We start from the raw sequence: 23,888 nt of genomic DNA, 5'->3' as shown, positions 1-23,888 counted from the left end.
GTTCTTAGACACTTGTTTTGCCGTCAATCGATTTAGCCAGAGGACCCTTCTTGCCACCAGTTACACTTCTAACTGAATGTGAGAGACTATCCAGTGAAACCTGACAGAGAAAGTCATCTCCTTTTTTTTTCATAATCTTCATATTTTATTAGCAAGAATTGTCTACATGCTTTTGAGTATATGCATGTGAATTGTCCATTCCGATTATGAGTACCCCTGGAAGCCATGGTTACTACTGCTTTAATTGTAGTACCGATGGAAACATGCGACTTTTAAAATATTGAAGCTTTTATCTATTCATAGGATCATAAAACAGCCTCCATCTTCGAATGCTATAGCAGTTTTTGTAGACAAGTTACAGAAGAATCAACTTTAGGAACTGAATTTTAAATAGTAGTCTCATCTTGATGAAAGGGATACATATAGTGAGGTTTCTATCTACATCCTACTCAGATCTAATATGTGTCTCATTCTGACAGCCGATTGGAAGGCTTTACTTTATAACCTCTCACCAGTCCTGCACTCATTTACAGTGATAGGATTACATGGTAGCTTCCTGTATCTTCATCCTGTGTGATTCTGACCTTGCATCAAGTAGTGTCTGGCTTTGAATTCAGCATACCTGTTTGTGAAAGCAATTGTTTCCTGGTTCCCGATAAATGGATTTTTATCTGCATGCGATTCATATAGCTCTACACAGTATCCTCAGGCACAGACTGAAGTAATTTTCATTGCTCAGTCTCCTGGGCATCTGTAGTAAAGACTGTTATATGCCTGCAGTTCCCTAAAGTTTGTGTATATGTCTGCATACAAAGACTGTTATATATCAGCAATGTCACAAAGACCTTGTTATATACCTGCATTGCCATAAAGACTATGTAAATTTTTGCATTACTTCAAAGACTTCAAAAATAGCAGTATTACCACAAAGATTGTGTTATAGTAATGCATTGGATTTTGGCTGTGACTCATCCCTGCACTACCTCACAGTCTATGTTTTCACCTGGCCTCTCTTGAGTACTGCAGTGTGCTTGTATTCAGACCATCATTATATGCATTGAACTGCAATAAACTCCATTATTATTGTACTACAACACCTCATATTCCTGGAAATTCCTAACATATATAGTCCAATTTTCTCAGATTAGAAAAATGTTTCTCCAACTGCCACCATCCTTTTTACAACAATGCCTTAATGACTCATTATGAACAACCTGCACTTATTCTGTTTTTTTAAGCTCTTTTAGAAACAAATTTTTCCTCATCAATTTCATTAATTCTTCATATAGGCCTGGTGGTTGCACCTGGCAATTATCTTTAGGGATACACTGTAAACATATTGATTACATGTAATCATTGGATAACTTCTTATAACATGCTCCACAAACATAATATGTAATTTACCAAAATTCTTTCCTTCCACAGGATCTGTAACAGTACTGAGAAGATAATTAGAATAGTGACCTAAATTATTTAAAACCTAAAAGAGCTCTAACAACCCTTTCTAATACTTACCTAGAACAGGCACCCTTCAGCGTTTTTTGGGAAAAATTCAGACTACATAATGCAGATTGTGTCCAGCACTTACGATGTAGACACGTACTGACTCCTTCCTCCTCAAGCAATGACCTGGATATAATAGACGTCCAATTCATGTCTGATGACACCTCAGCGCATGCTTTTCCACATCTACTACCTTAAATTATAGAGAACCCCCCCCTTGTCACAGTGGGGTATCAGAACATTCTGGATCCACTCCAGAAACAAGGTAAGTCATATCATGCATAAATGAAAGATACCCAACTGCTCTGCCACTGCCTTACTCAGCTTTGAGAAACAGAAAGAAAAGAAAAGAAAAAAATAGGAAAGTAGGAGTCACCCTATATATGTCACATGTTTGTCAACTTTTTTCCTGTCTACTCACCTGAATAAGGCTTAACTCATTAGTGTGGGCTGCTATGGAGACTGAAAATATACACTTTAAGAACAATAGATTTAGTGTTACCTTGGAATGGCTTTGAGCGTTGTCCTCATGGTACATTTGCTGATTATGACTTGGTGTTGATAAAGGATTCTGTTTCTTCGCACTGACATCACTAGTATTGATAATTGTCACATTCTTTGAAGAAGATATGGATCCCTGACTTTCAGGAATGCAGATCTAGAAGTTCAGTGATGAAAATGAAAGTCAAAAGGTGATTTATTCGCTTATCTTTATCTAACTGAAGACAACGCTAGTAACTTTTCTAGACTAAGCATAACCTGAAGATTTATTAATTAAAGATTCGCTGTTAACTGAAGAGGCCCCTGAATTCTAAACCTTGGTGTATGGGTACCGGCGAATGTCTAATGTCCAAGCCATCCTCTATAACATTAAGCAGCTGACGGGTTCTCACATTGCCCCCTTAATAATAGCAGTGATGTAACTGTTGCCATTTGAATTGACATCAAAGTCAGTGCCGGTATGCTGTGCTGCCGGAATTCCTGCCTGTCACTTTATCATTAGAACTGTATTTCCTCCATGATGTAATTACACCATTCGCAATCTTCAAGTCGCATGTACTGTTGGCGGAATTATCTCATTCTCAAAAATGACTACCACCGGCAATGTCAAATTCTGAATAAGGGGTGATACTAAAATCTGTACAGTAACAAAAAAGGTATATAAGAATGTATAAATGCATTGATTAGTATTCAGACTCTCGTTAGAATGCTGACTCAATGCGTCGGATTCATTAGGGAAAGTAAAGCAGAAAAAGTTAGTAACTTTGCACCTTGGCAAAACTATGTTGCATTGGAGGGGGATGGAAATTTAAAATGTTGGGACAAGTTTATATTTGGAGGTAGGACATGTCCTACATCAACTTCAAAATTTGGTGTAAAAATAAAGCGATCAAGTATTTGTGTGCTACATGAAAAATCAGCTAGTATTTAACTTATATGCAAAATAATAAACAAATTTGCACCCCTTGCATTGTAACATGGTTTTTCCAGGAGAAAACTTACTCATTACTTTGCCTTAATTACCTTAATTTATCAGGCCCAATGTCTGCAGATCCGAATAAAATAGCTCACGTTTGGATCTTTGGCGTATGATTTTTAACTTCATACTGCTTGGCAAAAAACTAATCTATAACAGCTGTTGCAGTGACAGATTCCACAAGACAGCTCTCTTGAAAAAAAGATAATCAAACCTAATCATGGGACAGGAGTTGATTGCGGTCCAATTAAAATGTAAGCTTTATTGCCTGATATTCCACAACCTGTCTTAGGAGTTTGACTGAGTCTTGCAATGTTGAACCACCTGTTGAATTAACTCACATCTGGGGGGTAAATGTATGAAAGTTCGATTTTTTTCAACTCGCCGGAAATCGGCGACTTTGTAGCTAAAATTTAAAGCGGCTATGGCTTGTAAAGGCAGGTCGCGGCCCTCCAAGTGAACTATTAGCGTAGTGGTTGGTGACCAGACGTGGTCGTGCAGGCAGAGGTCAAACCGTACTAGCAAATGTGGTAAGGCAAATCAGAGTCAGTAAGACAAAGATCAGATACAGCGGGAGAAATCAAGCTGAAGGGAGATCCAGAAGTAAAAGCAGGGACAGCCAGGTCAGTACACAGGAGGTCAGTGAGAGAGCAGGGAAACAGGCTGGAACGCTGGAGCATAGGAAGACCTAGATACTCTGATGCCTACCTAATGTTAGAGGCAGGTTTAAATAGTGGAGCCCTATCCCTGATTGGTGGCAGTGGAGGCGATGGGCCGAACTGCTGACCGCCAAAAGGAAGTGCAGAAAAGCAGAGAGGACGGCGATCAGATGTCTAGTAATGGAGAGCGGTGCCGGCAGAAGAAGGCGCCCGTCCCTGGCACCAATAGTGAGCACGGGGACTGTGCCCGACAGTATTGATGTTCTGCCACTGCAGAGGAAACTTGACTTACGTCTTGCAAGCGTCCAGACAACCCACTGTGATCAGCTGGTGTATAAGGATACCAGAAGGTCACAAATGGGGGCAAGCCAATCGTTGATGGAATGAAACTTCCAGAGGGGATACCAACAATAGCTATGTACATAAAGTATGGGTTGAATTCTGTGAAATATTTGCGTAAATGGAATAAAAAGACTTCAGAACATGTTATCTTTCCTACGACAGGTTCATTTGACCTGCATGTTTTGGGACAATTACAGACTGTGTTGGGCAAAGATGTAAATGAACGGAAAGCACATACTTGTTGGCTTAAGGAAGCACGTAGTTTCATCCCTGCACCATATATAGCACAAACCATTTTGATGAGAGAAGAAAAAAAGCAGAAAGATTGTACCGATTTACCCACTGCCCTGAAGGAAAATCTTATGCCTGTTTTGGCTGCTATGAGCGCCACAATCCTATTTAACAGTGTAAGTAGCGCTTGTTGAAGGCGGCTAAGTACCAGATCTGGGATTGGGAGAGGTAGCGTGAGGGAGCGGGAAGTCAGGGTGTCAGCACCACATATCCCCCCATCTTCCCACTCAATTACTATTGATAACAGTAGAACACCACCCAGGAATATTCAACCCCTAAGACTCAGGAGCTGACAAGTATTGGACACAGATATTTCCTCCTCCTTTGTCCTTATGTTTAGCAAAAACCAAAACATGAACTTAATAGAGATCCAAAACCAAAACAGGGGGGGGGGGGGGGGTCAGTGAACATCTCTAGCACTAACTACTATAGAAGTCTCTGAACCTCTTATAGACACTGATGAAACGTATTTTGTACAGTTGAAAAAGTTTATTACTGAGGCTCTAGCTTTGGGTCTCCCATATTATGACTTACATTTTTCATTATTTTATCATGCATACATGGAATTTGCTGCAGGGCTCGCACATTGACATGGTGATCATCAAAGAGAGACCTGTAGCATACTACAGTTGTACTCTTGCTCCCATAGCTAGAGCGCTACCTGTCTGTCGACGAACAGTAGCTGCAGCAGTTCTACTCGTTGAAAAATCGGCTGACATTGTTCTAGGATCTCTTTTGTTTCTCTATGTTCCACACACTGTAGCCTCACTTCTCACTTGATAACAAACATGTCAAATCACCTCTTCCTAGCTCGTCAAATGGCAACTGGCCCTTCTGGACCCAAGTAACATTATACTACAAAGATGCAATGTAATGAAACCTGGCCACATGATGCCCATTAATCATACTGGACAGTATCAGAGGGAGGGTGGAGAAGTAAGCATGGCCACCACATGACTGTATACAAATAGTTGAGCAAAATTTTTCACAATGCGCAGATCTCCCTGAGATCCTGTTCCCAAATGCTGACCTGACACTTTATGTAGATGGTAATTGCCACAGACGTACTAAAGATGGTACTCTCACTTCGCTGAACTTATAGCAATGATACAACTGTGTAAACTACCAGAAGCAAAGACAGCGAACATTTACACAGATTTTCTCTATGCTTTTGGAGTGGGACATGATTTCAGGGACGCCTGGAAACCATGGAATTTCAGTGAATCAAACGGTACCTTTTGCATGTGCAGTGGGTACCCCCACTGCACATGCAAAAGCAGTAAAAGACCTCTTAGCAGACTTCCTATCACCTAAACAAATAGCAATGATTAAATGTCAAGCACACACCTCAGGCGTGGACCAAGTGTTGAAGAGAAACAGTAGAGCAGCTGCAGCTTCAAAAGCAGCAGCTAAAAAAGGTCTTGATGTTCTGGTGATGCTAAATGTTGTAGAGATACCTGATGAACAGACATGCAATCTATGCAATCTGCTTATTCTTAACAGGAAGTTTCTTGAAGGAAGGATGTGGGATGCAAAATTGATGCCCAAGGATTGTGGCACAGTAAAGAAGGAAAGACAGAAACACCTTGAATTGTCACACGGATTAACCCATGTAGGTAAGACGGCATGTTAAATCTAAAAAAGACCTAATGGTATGCCCCTGTGTGACTGGATCACTATTAAATAACTTTTGGTATAAATTGATTTAAAGCAAATATATAATAGCACGTGCAGATTTGATATTGTGTATATCGTGAGATCGGAAAACGTTATTTCTGAGACCAGGGGAACAAATTTGTCTCTTCTTTAACCTTGCTATAGGATATGCCTATTTCTGATGCATAAATCTGATACAATAAGCCTTTGTTTACAAAGCCTCTTGTGTATTGTGATGAGGGAATCTGGCTTGTTTTTGGCTTTTGTTGTTCTGTGTGAATATGTATTCCGAACGGTCTGATGAAAGGCCCCATGTTAATTAGATCTTTTGATTTGTGAAGATCCAACATTGAAGGCAGAAGCTTTTAATTAAGACTGGCTCCTGGATTCTCTGCATCTGAAAACCAGGTGTAGGACATCACAGCGTTTCTAGAATTTCACATATAAGTGTAAATTTGGCTAGCTTTCTAATGCATGTAAATTCATGTTTGTGTAAATAGAGTACATCCGAATTCTAAAAATAGCCTGCGTCCAAATCTGTATAAATGCACACTTGTACACAGAAATGTTTTCTTCTGATTTCAACTGACCTGATCACTGAGACCTTTAACAAGTGAGAGCAAACAAACATCTTGCTTCAAGACCTGCCTGAAAACATCTTCAATATTGCTGTAATCCTATGACCTGCAGATTAGACCCTAAATCTAATTTGTTCTCCAGCTGTCTGAGGTTTGGACCCAAGCTTTTCCAGTACCACCGCTCTGCCTGCTACCCATGCAGCCCTGGTTAGTGTGATAGGCCAGGGGGGATCCATCCACAGCAACCTTGATCTATAGTGAGAGGTCAGGAGTACCAGTCCTGGTACACCAGCAACGAGGTACACTAGCAGCGTCAGTTACCCAGAAGTAACGTGGTTCTGAGTGCCACAGTGGTGGCAGCATTGTAAGCCCCTTCTACTGCGGCAAGTGGGCGCATTTGGGATAACGAAAGGGAACGGTGGCAAACTAAGCCCAGCCGATTCCCAGCAACAATAGACAGGGTGGCATAGGCGGTCCATCCTGTCACACCCTGGATTCTCCACTTTTGCTGCTAAACAATGTGAAGGCGGTCTCATCTGTTTGAGTAGCAATTCACGCAAGCCAGTGCACACAGAATCTTCTCATCTCCTCCTACTGAAGGACCCCTTAGGTAATACCAATTGACTTCATTCAACTTCCTAAGGTGAGAATGTTACAGTATGTACTGAAATGTATAGATTTATTTCAGTGATGGATAGAGGCCTATTCCACTGCCTCACAGACTACTAGTAGAACAGAAATAAAATTGAGTGCAAGAATTAGTATGCAGAAACTGGATATCACAAGTTATCTCCTCTGATCAAGGCACTCGCTTAACTGTACTTGTATTGAAAATGATGTGTGATTTTTGAGGGGATAAACAGATATGACATATCCCTTATCACCCACTAGTTGGTAAGTTGAAATGCGCAACGTCAAACTTAAACTTGCCAAAGTCACCCAACAGGTCTACAATGGCCTGAAGCCCTACCTATTGTGTTGCATGCCAACGGAACAACACCAAGCTAAAATACCTGATAAAAATGACTAATCATTTAAAGGAGTTGCAAGTATCTGTGACAGATACACACCAAAGCTGCCTTCCATATGCAAATGTGTGAAAACAGAAGACATGGTAATGACAAGAAGTTTCTTATATTCTAGTTCTTGAACAGATTGATGGGAAGGACCGTACCAGGTACTACAGACATCATCTACTGCCGTGAAAGTTAAGGAGAAGTCGACGTGGATACACAACTCTCACTGTAAGAAGGTAACCCCTTCTGACCCAGTGTTTCAACTGGACGAGAACCTGTCAGACAGCTAAGACTTGAGCAGTCCTGCTATATCTGATTAAAAGAAACCACCTAGGCCCTTTGAGGACATAATAATGCCCTCAAGACAAATGGGTGTGAAACAACTGTGAATCACCAGCTCAAGGTTCACAGATGCTAGTAAACTGTGGGGCAAAGGCTAGTATGTGAAATCATTGGTGCTGGTATGCAAGGTCGCTAGTGTGCGGAAAATTACATTGTAGGACTGTCTAGGTCATTAACGCATTAGACTATAATTTGCACTATACATCTAGACCAGGGGTAGGCAACCTGCGGCTCTCCAGGTGTTGTGAAACTACAAGTCCCAGCATGGCTTGCCAGTAGATAACCAGCAGATAGGTGGCAAGGCATGCTGGGATTTGTAGTTTCACAACACCTGGAGAGCCGCAGGTTGCCTACCCCTGATCTAGACAAAACAGCTGACAAATTTGACCTTGGCTTTCAAAGAGGTAAACTATTAAAATTCTACATTACATTACTTGGTAAGAACTTGTAGTACCTGAGATCCACTTTCATCAAAAACAATGTGCACTGCTGTTTTTGCTACTGAAACTCTTTTCTTCTTTGAAAAATCCTATAGTCAACAAATTTATATAAATGAATAACAGCATTTTATGTAATAATCATCCAAGTTCTGATTATTCAATAATAATAATAATAATAATAATAATAATAATAAAGAGACAGAAAAAACGAAAATAACTTCATACCTTAAATTTATTTGCACCAAAGACTTTTCTGGCTACATTAGAAATATCCAGCACAGAATCAAAAAATATACGTATGTGACTACCCGTTTTCTGGCCAACAGCAATTGGAGCAGTTAAATTGACCATCAGCAGTGTCTCATCACCTATTGCTATACAAAACACAAAATGCAAAGTTTGAAAATAGCTATTAACACAAAAAAAATAAAAAAATAAAAAATAAATAAATATATATATATATATATATATATATATATATATATATATATATAACAAAGTGATTGATATATTGAAAATCAGTGCAGACGTAAGCTATAAAAGGATTAAAATCTATGCTATACATTATAAAAAAATATATATATATATATATATATATATATATATATATATATATATATATATATGTGTATATATTCTATAACTTAGGTCTGAACTGATTTTCAATTCATCAATTACTTTGTATATATATATATATATATATATATATATATATATATATATATATGTATATATATATATATATATATATATATATATATATATATATATATATATATATATATATATACACACATATACACAAAGTAATTGATGTATTGAAAATCAGTTCAGACCTAAGTTATAGAGGGTTTAAAATCTATGCTATGCATACATATACACACACACACGTATATATATATATATATATATATATATATATATATATATATATATATATATATATATATATATATATATATATATATATATATGATGATCCCTTGAGAAAGTCCGTACTGAGAGGACGAAACGCGTTGGGTTTCATTTGTTTGCTGTTCCGGACTTGTGTATCAGTGTGGATGTACTGACTTGTCCTGCCTGCTGTTTCATTATTGCACGAGAAACTGGACAGATAAGCTGTTTTTAATCATGTTTTATGTACGAGCATAATATATATAAGCCGCAGTGTGAGGCTTTGTTGCCTCTTTTTTATTAAACTTTTATCAATTTCACTTGCTGTGATGGTATTATACTATATTGGCTTTTTTTGAGTTGCAGCTATTCCGGAGTGGTGCTATTATTTTGGGAGGAGCATCTGCCGGAGATAGGACGTTATACATCAGCGGTTCGCAGCAGACAGCACCTAACTGAAGGTTTATGAGCACATATACCAGGCTATTGATATATGATCTTCTGGTACGGGAATTGCACACATGTGGAATATGTTGATGATGTTATGCATTTAATGCACTATGTTGGCGCCCCCTTCTCTTTTTGTTTTATATATATATATATATATATATATATATATATATATATATATATATATATATTCCATAGCATAGATTTTAAACCTTTTATAACTTAGGTCTGAACTGATTTTCAATACATCAATTACTTTGTGTGTGTGTGTATATATATATATATATATATATATATATATATATATATATATATATATATATACACACAAAGTAATTGATGTATTGAAAATCAGTTCAGACCTAAGTTATAGAGGGTTTAAAATCTATGCTATGCATACATACACACACACATATATATATATATATATATATATATATATATATATATCTCTACTATATAAATGCCTAGTGGCGTGTGTGGGAAAAAAAAAATCCCAAGCTGCAGCGCCACCTGCTGGGCAGAGTTATACACTGACCTATATATTTCTTGAAGGCGAAGTGACAGTTGGGAGTGGTTGGTGGTTGCCGGGGGTGACAGTGGGGCGTTTTTAACACCTTAAGTAGCTTGATTTGACTAGAATGCATGAGTATCATGCACGGGTTAACTGACCTACTAAATTCTTAGTGTGTGTGGGGAAAAAAACTCAAAAAGGGCTGAAATTTGGTATACTGACATTATTGACGAGTTGAGGGGTCAAACTCATTTTCGTGAGGTAATTTTACCTCATGAACACACATGTGTACAGTGGCGGATCCAGGGGGGTGCGATCGGGGCAATCGCCCCCCCCTAGCAGGGGTTTGCTGCCGACGACTGCACAGTATGTGCAGTTCCGTTTGGCAGTGACAGTGTGCTGCCCGGCTGCTCTGATTGTGTTTTAAACACAATCAGAGCAGCCGGGCAGCACACTGTCCCTGCCTGTCACTGCCGAGCGGACCTGCACATACTGTGCAGCCCCCGGCAGCCTCAGAAGTCGGAAAGGGGGCGGGGCCTAAATCGCCCCGCCCTAACATCGCCCCGGGGAACAAACATTTTCTATATCCGCCCCTGCATGTGTAGCGACGTGTGTGTCTGTGGCGATGAAGATGAAGGATGAGGTGATGGAGAAAAATGATGAGGTGTGGACAAAACCAAGTTAAAAAAGGGCGCTTGCGTCAGGAGGTAACGCTCTTCCCCTGAGGAGGCCTGGGCTAGGCCCAAATGCATGACAAGTACCTTTTTAACACCTTAAGTAGCTTGATTTGACTAGAATGCATGAGTATCATGCACGGGTTAACTTATATATATATACATATACACATGTTAACCCGTGATAGGAGATAAGAGAAGTGAAAGATGAAAGTAAGTGGGATGATACAAGCAAACTTGGGAGATAGGACCAATGAGGGGAATACATTAAGAGCCAAAAGAAAAAAGTGAAGTATTACAGGAACAAGAGTATTACATGAATTAAATTTTGCAATAAGAGGAGCTAGCAGGAAGGAGAAAGACACATTAGGGAAGTGATACTCAATAGAAGCATAAAAAGTGACCATTAAAAGACTAAAGGGGTATATTTACTAAACTGCGGGTTTGAAAAAGTGGAGCTGTAGATTCTACCTGTCATTTAGTAGTAAGTACTAAATAAACCATCACTAATTCCGCAGAGCTGTACAGAGAACTCATTCATATCAGTCCCTTCCCCATTGTAGCTTACAATCTAAATCCCTAACATACACACATACAGACTGAGAGAGACTAAGGGGAATTTAATAGCAGCCAATTAACCTACTAGTATGTTTTTGGAGTGTGGGAGGAAACCGTAGCAACCAGAGAAAACCCATGCAAACACAGGTAGAACATACAAACTCCACACAGTTAAGGCCGTGGTCGGGAATTGAACTCACGACCCCAATGCTGTGAGGCATAAGTGCTAGCGACTAAGCCACCATGCTGTTAGATGTTAGAATCTAATTGATTGCTATAGGCAACATCTCCACTTTTTCAAACCCACAGTTTAGTAAATATATCCCCAAGATCAACAACAATGTAAGAGTTCCCCGTTATTTATTTTACAAAACGGAGGAAAACATTGAGAAATCCATGGTGTGCACGTTTTAATCATCTTGCAGCAATTCAGGCTATTCTGAACCAACAACTCCTTACTCCATTATAGGGTTTACTCCTACATCAGAGCCTTTCATCACTCCTGACTCTAATAGAAGCAGGTGGCTCTCAATTTATTATTATTATTATTATCCTTTATTTGTTAGGCGCTACAAGGGTTCAGCAGCGCCGTACACTGCACAAACAGTAGACTATACAGGGTAAGACACTACTGAACAATAAACAAAAAATACCAAAACTTCAGAGGCTCCAGGCAGGTTAATGTAGTAAGGATGGAGCAGAGGAACAGGTATGGATACAGTAGGGAAGAGGGCCCTGCTCAAATGAGCTTACATCCTAAGGGAGGGTGAACAAGACTCAGGCACAAAGGGAGTCAGTTGACGTATATGGGAGGGAGAAGGGGCCGGGAGGAGAGAGGAGATAATGGTTTAGGTAGAAGGATGGTAGGCTTTAAGGAACAGGTGAGTTTTAAGTGCCTGTTTGAAGGGACTCAGATTGGGAGAGAGACGGATGGAGCAAGGGAGGTCGTTCCAGTGAAGAGGGCTGCACGGATAAAGGATAAAGTCTTTTGGATATAGGATAAAGTACAGAATTCTGGAGTGGGAAGAGGTGACCAGGGTGGAGGAGAGGCGACGGTCATTTGCCGACCGCAAGGAGCTGGCAGGAGTGTGAATGGAGAGGAGGTTAGAGATATAAGGGGCAGTAGACTGGTAAAGAGCCTTGTACGTGGTGGTCAGGAGTTTGAAAAGGATTCTGTAGGGGAAGGTGAGCCAGTGTAGGGCAAGGCAGAGGGGGGAAGCGGAGGAGGAGCGGCGAGAGAGGAAGTTGAGTCTTCCAGCCGCATTGAGAATAGAGCGGAGGGGGGCGAGGTGGGAGAGGGGGAGGCCGGTAAGGAGGAGGTTACAATAATCGAGGCGTGAGATATTGAGTGTGTGGATGATGGTTTTGGTGGCATCCTGAGAGAGGAAGGGCCAGATGCGGGCAACATTGCGAAGCTGGAAGCGACAGGCTTGGGCGAGGGATTTAATGTGGGGTGCGAAGGAGAGAGAGGAGTGGAAGGTAACGCCCAGGCAGCGAAGTTGGGTGACAGAGGAGATGGTGGTGCTTTTGACAGAGATAGAGAGGTCATGGTGGGAGGGGAGCCTGGGGGGAGGAAAGACAATGAGTTCAGTTTTAGAGATGTTAATTTTAAGAAAGCGGGAGGACATCCAGGAGGAGATGACAGAGAGACAGTGGGATACACGAGAGAGGACGGTGGAGGAAAGATCGAGCGAGGAGATGTAGAGTTGGATGTCATCAGCATAAAGGTGATACTGAAGACCGAAGGAGGAGATGAGAGCACCAAGGGAGAAGGTATAGAGCGAAAAGAGTAGAGGGCCGAGAACAGAGCCCTGAAGGACTCTGACAGGGAGAGGGGAGGGGGTGGAGGAGGAGCCAGACGTGGATACAGAGAAGGAGTGGTTAGCGAGGTAAGAGGTGAACCAGGTGAGGACAGACCCAGATAGGCCAAGAGAGAGAAGGGTTTGTAGCAGGAGGGGGTGGTCTACGGTGTCAAGGGCCGCAGAAAGGTTGAGGAGGATGAGTAAGGAGAAGTGACCCATGGATTTGGCTAAAATTAGATCATTGGTAACTTTGGCCAGAGCAGTTTCGGTTGAGTGGAAGGAGCGGAAACCAGATTGGAGAGGGTCAAGGAGGGAATAGTCCGAGAGGTGTTTGGTGAGGCGGCTGCAGACAATGCACTCAAGTAATTTAGTGGAAAAGGGGAGAAGTGAGATAGGGCGATAGTTGGCAGGAGAGGTGGGGTCAAGATTGGGTTTTTGGAGTATGGGAGAGATGAGAGCATGTTTAAATGAGGAGGGGACTACGCCAGAGGAGAGTAATAGGTTGAAGAGGTGAGCTAACTAAAAGCAGGCAGTGGGAGAGAGCGAGAGGAGTCGAGAGGGGATAGGATCGAGAGGACAGAATAAGTTTGCGAACTTCTTCACCTAAAGTAGGGCAGAAGGAGCACCAGAGTTGGTTATTGGGGGGAGGTGAGGGGTAAAGGGAGGATGGAGGGGGATGGGAGATGTTTAGTCTGATGGCCTCAATTTTGGAAGAGAAAAATGTGGCTAAGTCAGAGGCTGAGAGGGAAGGCGGGATGGATGGGGAGGTGGAGAGAGGAGGGAGTTGAAGGTGGCAAAGAGGCGGCGGGGATTGGAGGACTGAGAAGAAATGAGGGACTTACAGAAGGATTGTTTAGCAAGGGAGAGAGCGGAGCAGAATGAGGTGACGATAAATTTGAAGTGAAGGAAGTCGGCCAGGGAGCGAGATTTCCTCCAGAGGCGTTCAGCAGTGCGAGAGAACTTTTGGAGGAAGCGGGTGAGTTTGGAGTGCCAGGGTTAGGGAATGAGGCGGCACTGGCAGATAGAGGAGGCTGGGGCGACAGCATCCAGGGCAGTAGTGAGGGAGAGGTTGTAGAGAGAGGACGCCTGGTCAGGGGTGAAGTGTATTGTAACAGGTATGTTTCTCCTAGATTTCTTACATACTGCTTTTAAATCCCCAGGAGAATGTGTGTTTGTAGTAGCTGTGAGCTGCTGCAAGACTAAAGGCTTGTGGAAAAGCCTTTAGGCCTGTAGTCTGGTCTTTCAGGTGACTTGCGAACCTGCTGCTAATTAGGATGTAAACTTGGACAGTGCAGGTAAAAAGCTGCTTCTAAGCACAGTCTCCCTCTCTTCCTGGGGACTGAGGCTGATGAGTCTCAGCCAACTTACATTATAAAATAAATGAACAATTCTTACCAGCATAACCAATTAAAAAAAATATGGATCAGGGGGCGTGGCCTGGACGCTATATTGGAAGGTCGGATCTTCTTTGAGCTCCGACCCAAGTCCTCATTCTAAGAGCTTTTTGAGCACTGTAGCCTACCTAAAAACGGCAGTAAACTGCTCATTATAGAGGCCGGAGTCTCCAGGCACACATACCTCTCCCTGGACCAACGGAACTTAGTCTCCAGACTGAGCTCCCCAAATGTTCCCGGCCAGACGGGCTGTCTCCCGGGGCAGCGCCGCCGCGCATCTACACCTACTGCCTTATTTCCAAAGGATCTCTCCTTACCCGAGCTTGAAAAGTCTCCAGACCCCCTGCCGTGTCTCCGCGCACTGCGGCCTTGCCGTGCCATTGCAGCCTCGGCTGTTATTTCTCCCGGCCGAACGATCCAACTTCCGGTTTCCTGTCTCCTACTTCCGGTCGGCTGTGGGCGCCTGAACGCCAGAGAAGGCGAAATACAGCCTCCAGCGTTCCCTGGCGACACTCCCGCTATAAAGGCCTTGAGCAACGGGATCCCGACCCTGGCCTGGCGGAGCCCTCCTCCTCTGCTGACTCGTCTCTCCGATGCACAGTCCCCACTGACGGACCCTCTCAGCAAGAGCTACATCAGCCCAGGTCAGTGTGACACCATGTACGGGCCCAGCTAAATATACAGTTCTGAAGAATTCGGGCCTGAGTTAGATCTCTCATCACCTGATGTTGCTGTTGGCTACAAGATTGACTTTAGCTTACACCCCCTTATACCATTCTGATAGGGTGGCTGTGGACCCTTTAACTGATCTACCAAGCTCTACAGTTTAGGTGCTGCAAAACTCTCCATCACAGGCTATACCGATTTTGCACCCTAGATCGCTAAGGGGTTAATCTCTGCTGTTTACAGCCTCTCCTCTGAAGAACCAACAACTGCCACCTAGTGGTAGCTCTAAAAACAGCTTCTGTTTTTCTCTCAAGCTCATTCTTATTTTTGATGACATAGCTCCACCTGGTGTTTATTTCTAATATTACTTTGTTCCGTTGTGGACAGTCTATATATCAAATTGGAGACTATTCTTTTGCACGGCAAGGCTGACACTCTGCCACTCTTACTGGGAGACCTCCTCCACCTCCATAAGCACTGGTCGGGCATTATGCATAATCCTCAATGCCCTACCTGGGTCTGATGTGCTCTGTATGATTCTCTAAACTCTATTGTGCAGCCCCTTCCTCTTCTCTCCCTATCTCTTTATCCCCTCTCCCCCCGGTTCCATATACTGTACTACGTTCTCAACAAACTCAGCATGTCGCAGAAGAACAGAAAGTCCTCAGGCAGCTCCTCCATGTCTAACTTTTTTGGGGCCAAAAATAAAGCTTCGCAAGCTTCTTCAGACACCTCAGAAGTCTCACAATTATCCTCATCATCTGAACTAGACCCTCAGATCCAAGCAGTCATGGTAAATTTATTGGAAGGGTTCAAGGAAGCCTTCAAACAGGAGCTCTCAAAGGCTGTCAGTGAACTCAAATTGGAACTCTCCTCTCTTGGTACACGTACGGACACTCTAGAAACAAAAACAGAAGACCTTTGTCGCTACCAAGCGACATTTGACAGAGAATTATCTCGTCTGCATGAAGAAGTTGAGTCCTTAAAAGAAAAACAAGAGGACTCTGATAATCGTTCTAGGCGCAATAATATCCGAGTCCGTAATGTGATTGAAGACATCTCCCCTTCTGAAATTCAACCGTTTCTTAAAGGCCTCTTTCTACATCTACTCCCAGGTCTATCTGATTCCGACTGCTTGATGGACCAAGCACACCATGCTCTCAGAGCTAGACCAGCTTCAGACCAACCCCCACGGGACATAATTGTGCGCTTTCACTACTTCCACATCAAAGAACGTATTCTAGCTTCCACAAGGAACTCCTCCTCAATCTCTTTAAGAGATATGGACATACAACTTTTCCAAGACCTTGCCCCTTCCACTATCCAAAAAAGAAGAGCTCTCCGACCTGTCACCAAGATTTTACGCCAACACAATATTCGCTACCGCTGGGGGTAGCCCTTTCAGCTCCAGATCTTTGCGGCAAACACCACTTGCCATGTCAAAACCCTGGACCAAGGTCAGGAAATACTAGCCAAGATGAAAATTCTTCCCGACTCTAGACCGCAATCCAACCCCACGCTAAGGCAAGACCGATCACCGCCTTCAACCCCTGAGTGGACCAAGACTTCTCGATGTCGAGCCAGAGACGATTCTCCAACTTGAAATGCATAAATGTCTCAATATAATTATTTTTATTGTTTCCGGTGCCCATTGGTCCGGAGGTGCCTTTGGTAGAAGATATCCCCCTGCAGAATCTACTTCTCTATCTGCAAACTGCTCAATTCAGGTGTCTTCTTCATATTTTATTCTCCAGTTGCACCTCAATACGGGCACCGGTTTAATTATAGGCTTTCTGCCTATAATTTAGTTAGATGTCTTTATTCCAAACATCTTATAGTCATCAGTTTGGTTTCTCTGGTTCTCGATTAGATATCACAATTGTTGTTGCTATTACGTTATTATATTATACGGTATTTTCTACTTACCTTAAACAATAGTTCTCGTCTTGTTTCATTGTACTGTTTCAATATATAACATGTCTTTGTTCATATCGTCCTCCCCATCCCTCATTTCCCCTTTTCCTCTCTCCTTCCCTCTCCCCTTTTACTCCCAATTCTGTCCCTTTCCCCCTCCCCTGCTGCACAACCTATCCATACAACTGGATAACCTACGAATGTGAATCCTCCTCTAATAGCCGTATCCAGCTCACTTGACAGAGCCATCGACTCAGGTAGCAAGCCTGACTAGATGTATCCACACCACCCGCCACGCTCCCAAAACGACTTCTGTTTATGTCACGGGCACTAGGAGTCTTTACCCAGGGATCACCAGGTGGTAGGCTTACCAGAGCAATGTAGATGGTAATAGGGTACTCTGGTAGCTGGGTGATCACGGAACAGGAAATGGTAACTGATGAGATGCTCAGGAAAGTCTATGACTAGCAGCACTGGTAATATGGAGGTAATAATACACGAGGAACTGTATGGACAAGGGCACGTGAAGACAGTCAGTGGTCTGCGATAGCAAGTTGTACCACTGCTGTAGTGAGGAGGAATGTCCAACAGAGACAAAGGGGTGATGAGAGTCAGCGGTCTGCGGATAGCAAGTTGTACCGCTGTCTGAGTGAAGGAGTGGAATCCAAGTGGAGGTATCCGGGTAGTCAGTGGTCTGCGGTAGCAAGTTGTACCACTGCTATGTGAGAGGGTACTGGAACAGGCGATACCGGAAAGAGGGATCAGTGGTCTGTCAGGAGCAAGTTGTACCACTGAATATATATGTGAGGAGGTGCACAGGGAGAGACTGCAACACAGGATATACACAGGCACCTTATACACGATCCACAGTAACATGCACAATATATATAAATGACTGAACAGCTCTGCACATATAGAAAGTCTCTTGAAGTAGTCCAGCACAAGTTAACACAGTCAATGATGGCAATAGACTCAGCGGATAGTACACTCCAGAGGAGAACCAACACAGTCCAGCAAGGTATGCAATACACAGCACAGTCAATGGGAAGTATGCATACCGTGGTTCAGGAGAAGGCAGTCAGACAGGAGTGCAGAGATACCTGAAGGGCAGGAGGCCAGCAGGATACAAGTCCCTGGATGGGTGAAGCAGGGGTCTAGCAGGTGCAGCGCACAGGTAGGTAGACCAGCAGGGAACACAGGAAGGCGTGGAGAGCGGATCAGCAGTAGATGGATGAGTAGCGCTGAGAAGTAACAGCAGCGGGTCTCTGCGGGAACACGGAGGTAACCAATAGCAACCAGCAGGTGCAGTAACGATGGGACACCGGAGCAGAGTTGAACTGGAACAGATGATCACGGAGAGTAGCGGGTAGCAATAGTGGCAGCAGACTCAAGGAAACACGGTAGAGTAGACAAGGACTGAAGACTGAAGCGCACAGAGGCAGCGGATAGGAATCAGCTAAACAGTCACGATGAAACACAGACGAGTTGCAGGTTGAAGACTGTAGTGCACGGAGGCAGCGGATAGGAATCAGCTGGCAGTCACAATCATGAACAGGTGAGTGGATGTGGTTGAAGCCTGTAATGCACGGAGGCAGCGGATAGGCATCAGCTAACAGTCCCAATGATACCTGGTAGAGTTGAAGTGATTAGAAGACTGTAGTGCACGGAGGCAGCGGATAGGAATCAGCTCACAGTCACGATGATACAGTAGATGGTAGAAGTGGTATGGAAACCACAGTAGCAGAAGTGGTTTGGAAACCACAGAGGTAGAAGTGGTTTGGAAACCACAGGAATCAGCAGGGCTGAATGAACAAGGAAACACAGGAACACCTTCAGAGACTCATGGGGAATGAGACTCCAAGATCAGGCAACGTGGTGTTGACCACAGGTGCTTAATATAGGGAGGTTGCCTGATCTGCCAATTGAGTTAAAGGGACATACACTGAAGTATAGGAAAGGGCTGCGCATGCGCAGTCCCTCAGGATGGAGGACGACCACGGTTCCTAAATGTCCGGGAAGAAGCACTCACAGTCCGGTGAGTGACAGTACCCCCCCTTTTAAAGGTGGGCACAGAACGCCTGGAACCGGGCTTGTCCGGATTTTTGGAATAAAACTTCTTCAGAAGGGCAGGAGCATTAAGATCTTCAGCTTTGATCCATGAACGCTCTTCAGGACCAAAGCCCTTCCAATGAACGAGGAAACGGAGGACTCCTCGCGAAATTTTTGCATCCAATACCTCAGTAATCTCGAAATCCTCCTCCTGATGAACTTGAACTGGCTGCGGTGCTGAGGGAGGAGTCGAGAAACGGTTGATAATGAGAGGTTTGAGCAAGGACACATGGAAGGCATTGGAAATCCGAAGATTCTTAGGAAGAAGAAGTTTAACACATACTGGATTGATAACTTGAATGATCCTATATGGACCAATAAAACGAGGGGCGAATTTCATAGATGGAACCTTCAAACGAATATTTTTGGTAGATAACCAGACACGATCTCCAATTTTTAGTGGTGGAATAGCCCGCCTCTTCTTATCTGCGAAAGACTTATATTTGTTAGATATCTTCTTTAAACAGGTTTTGACCTGAGACCAGATATTTTTGAAGGTCTGACAAGCAGTCTCCACAGCAGGAACTTGGGTGGGAGGGAGGGCAGGAAATTCCGGAAAAGACGGATGGTGACCGTGAACCACCAGCACTTGACTTTTTGAAGATGACTCCTGAGATCCATCTTCAACGTCCGATGACGTCACGAACGCCCGATGAGGAGGAAGGCGTTCAGACTGAACCTTATCACACAGATCCGTAGATGAAGGATCCTGTGGAGGAGGACCTGGTGGAATAGACGAATGCTGTCTTTTGAATGAAACCACTTGAGAGAGACAACGATGATGACATTCAGCTCCCCAAGATGTAACTTGAGAAGTGCGCCAATCAATCTGGGGAGAATGACATTGAAGCCATGGAAGGCCTAAGACAATCGGACTTGTCGTAACAGGAAGAATTAAAAACGAAATCTCCTCATGGTGTAGCCCACCAATCTGAAGCGTTACTGGAGACGTACTCTGGGTGATGAGACCATTGATGAGACGTGATCCATCCATAGCAGTCACAGTAATGGGTGTTTTCAAAGTAATCACTGGTAGGGACCATTGATTCACTAGAAATTTAGAAATGAAATTTCCTGCTGCTCCAGAATCAATCAATGCCTGTGACTCAAATGATTTGGTAGCAAAGGAAATCGTAACATCAAAAGCGCAGGCTTTTACTTTCGTAGAAGATGGAGAGGACTCCAGGAACCCTAACCTTATCTCCCCAGTATTGGTTAGAGCCCGGCATTTCCTGGGACAAGAATTGAGCATATGCGTAGAATCGGCACAATAGATACAAAGTCTATTCTTTATTCTTCGGTCCCTCTCCTCTAAAGTTAATTTGGAGCGACCTATCTCCATGGGTATCCCCGGAGATGAAGCTGGGTGAAATTGAGGATTTGAGAGAAGAGGTGTTTTAACCGAAGTTGTTTTCTCAGGTTCTCTTTCACGAAACCTCAGGTCTACCCGATGGCAAAGAGAGATCAAATCTTCTAAAGAGGAGGGTAGTTCTTGTGAAGTCAGTGCGTTTTTAATTTTATCGGAAAGCCCCTGCCAGAAGGCGGCAACTAGTGCTTCAGTGTTCCACTGAAGTTCAGAGGCTAAGATCCTAAATCGAATGACGTACTGAGCCACAGTGCGAGATCCTTGGCGAAGACGGAGAATGCTGGATGCAGCGGAAATAACACGACCTGGTTCATCGAATACACTTCGGAACGTGGAAATAAATTCGGCACTATCCTGTAACAATGGATCGTTTCTTTCCCACAGAGGGGAAGCCCAAGCCAGGGCTTGTCCTGAAAACAATGAAATAAGATAGGCCACTCTGGAACGATGGGTAGAAAAATTTTGAGGTTGGAGCTCAAAATGAACTGAGCATTGAGTAAGAAAACCCCTACAGGTTTTGGGGTCTCCATCATATTTTGACGGAGTAGGCAGGTGTAGCGTGGAAGCAGTAGACACCTGGGATGGCACAGGGGAAGAAGATGACGACACGGAAGGATCAACAGTGGCTGCTACCCTTGGCACAGAAGTTACTTGGGCGACTAAAGTCTGATAACATTGCAGCAACTGTTGTTGACGAACATCTTGTTGTTCCATACGGGTAACCAGATATTGCAGCATCTCCTTGGCGGTAGGTTCCACATCTGGGTCTGTCATGGCCTGATCTTACTGTCACGGGCACTAGGAGTCTTTACCCAGGGATCACCAGGTGGTAGGCTTACCAGAGCAATGTAGATGGTAATAGGGTACTCTGGTAGCTGGGTGATCACGGAACAGGAAATGGTAACTGATGAGATGCTCAGGAAAGTCTATGACTAGCAGCACTGGTAATATGGAGGTAATAATACACGAGGAACTGTATGGACAAGGGCACGTGAAGACAGTCAGTGGTCTGCGATAGCAAGTTGTACCACTGCTGTAGTGAGGAGGAATGTCCAACAGAGACAAAGGGGTGATGAGAGTCAGCGGTCTGCGGATAGCAAGTTGTACCGCTGTCTGAGTGAAGGAGTGGAATCCAAGTGGAGGTATCCGGGTAGTCAGTGGTCTGCGGTAGCAAGTTGTACCACTGCTATGTGAGAGGGTACTGGAACAGGCGATACCGGAAAGAGGGATCAGTGGTCTGTCAGGAGCAAGTTGTACCACTGAATATATATGTGAGGAGGTGCACAGGGAGAGACTGCAACACAGGATATACACAGGCACCTTATACACGATCCACAGTAACATGCACAATATATATAAATGACTGAACAGCTCTGCACATATAGAAAGTCTCTTGAAGTAGTCCAGCACAAGTTAACACAGTCAATGATGGCAATAGACTCAGCGGATAGTACACTCCAGAGGAGAACCAACACAGTCCAGCAAGGTATGCAATACACAGCACAGTCAATGGGAAGTATGCATACCGTGGTTCAGGAGAAGGCAGTCAGACAGGAGTGCAGAGATACCTGAAGGGCAGGAGGCCAGCAGGATACAAGTCCCTGGATGGGTGAAGCAGGGGTCTAGCAGGTGCAGCGCACAGGTAGGTAGACCAGCAGGGAACACAGGAAGGCGTGGAGAGCGGATCAGCAGTAGATGGATGAGTAGCGCTGAGAAGTAACAGCAGCGGGTCTCTGCGGGAACACGGAGGTAACCAATAGCAACCAGCAGGTGCAGTAACGATGGGACACCGGAGCAGAGTTGAACTGGAACAGATGATCACGGAGAGTAGCGGGTAGCAATAGTGGCAGCAGACTCAAGGAAACACGGTAGAGTAGACAAGGACTGAAGACTGAAGCGCACAGAGGCAGCGGATAGGAATCAGCTAAACAGTCACGATGAAACACAGACGAGTTGCAGGTTGAAGACTGTAGTGCACGGAGGCAGCGGATAGGAATCAGCTGGCAGTCACAATCATGAACAGGTGAGTGGATGTGGTTGAAGCCTGTAATGCACGGAGGCAGCGGATAGGCATCAGCTAACAGTCCCAATGATACCTGGTAGAGTTGAAGTGATTAGAAGACTGTAGTGCACGGAGGCAGCGGATAGGAATCAGCTCACAGTCACGATGATACAGTAGATGGTAGAAGTGGTATGGAAACCACAGTAGCAGAAGTGGTTTGGAAACCACAGAGGTAGAAGTGGTTTGGAAACCACAGGAATCAGCAGGGCTGAATGAACAAGGAAACACAGGAACACCTTCAGAGACTCATGGGGAATGAGACTCCAAGATCAGGCAACGTGGTGTTGACCACAGGTGCTTAATATAGGGAGGTTGCCTGATCTGCCAATTGAGTTAAAGGGACATACACTGAAGTATAGGAAAGGGCTGCGCATGCGCAGTCCCTCAGGATGGAGGACGACCACGGTTCCTAAATGTCCGGGAAGAAGCACTCACAGTCCGGTGAGTGACAGTTTAGCTATACTATGTTTACTAACAATAAGTCTGGATCCCTCCTGGATCCCACCGTTAAAGGGTTTCTGCCCAATTGGGCTACTCTTCTCTTTCTCTTCTTCTTTCCCTCTCTTTCTCCTTTCTCTCTTAGTGGCTGTCTCTTCTCTCTTTTTCTTTTCTCCCCTTCTCCCTCTTCCCCATTTAAAGGCCCCTGGTCCTCCCCCTCCTACTGTTACAGCTTCCAGATGAGTTGTTCTGAGGCGTGTACATTACTTTGGCCTCCATGACACTGAAACTTCTCTCCATTAACATTAACGTCAACGGTCTCAACTCTCTCCACAAACGCACAATAGTCCTTGGAGCCTGCAGGAGGGAAAAAGCGGATAGAGTGTTCCTCCAAGTAACTCATCTCACAGGTTCACACACGCAACTTCAGGGTTACCAATTCTCCCAGACTTTTTTTGCCTCAGCTAACTGTAAAAAACGGGGGGAATCAATCCATATCCATAATAAGGTTCCATTTCAGCATTCTTCCACATATTCTGACCCGGAGGGTCGCTTCTTATTGGTAATGGGTACGCTTCGCTCCTACCCAATCACATTAGTTATTACCTATGCCCCAAACCAAGATCAGGCTCAGTTCTTTCCAATATTATTTCGACACATTGAGCGTTTGGCCCAGGGTCACATTGTATTAGGTGGTGACTTTAATGTTGTTTTGGATCCTCACCTCGATAGGTCCTCTATCT

The 23,888-nt window shown here is 43.9% G+C and overlaps 1 protein-coding gene across 1 annotated transcript in view; it reads right to left on the bottom strand.

The window, feature by feature from the left end:
* LOC142095362 (synaptonemal complex protein 2-like) overlaps window positions 1-23,888 on the bottom strand; it is a 315,417-nt gene that overhangs the window by 186,249 nt on the left and 105,280 nt on the right. The window contains exons 15-17 of the mRNA XM_075178313.1: window positions 8,530-8,678; window positions 8,319-8,393; window positions 2,006-2,161 (exon numbers count right to left, since the gene is read on the bottom strand). Coding sequence (XP_075034414.1) covers window positions 2,006-2,161; window positions 8,319-8,393; window positions 8,530-8,678 — 380 coding nt within the window. The remainder of the gene's footprint in view (window positions 1-2,005; window positions 2,162-8,318; window positions 8,394-8,529; window positions 8,679-23,888) is intronic.

This window comes from Mixophyes fleayi, chromosome 6 (assembly GCF_038048845.1).
Source record: "Mixophyes fleayi isolate aMixFle1 chromosome 6, aMixFle1.hap1, whole genome shotgun sequence".
Taxonomy (NCBI): Eukaryota; Metazoa; Chordata; class Amphibia; order Anura; family Limnodynastidae; genus Mixophyes; species Mixophyes fleayi.
This window is presented reverse-complemented; position numbering and strand designations above follow the sequence as displayed.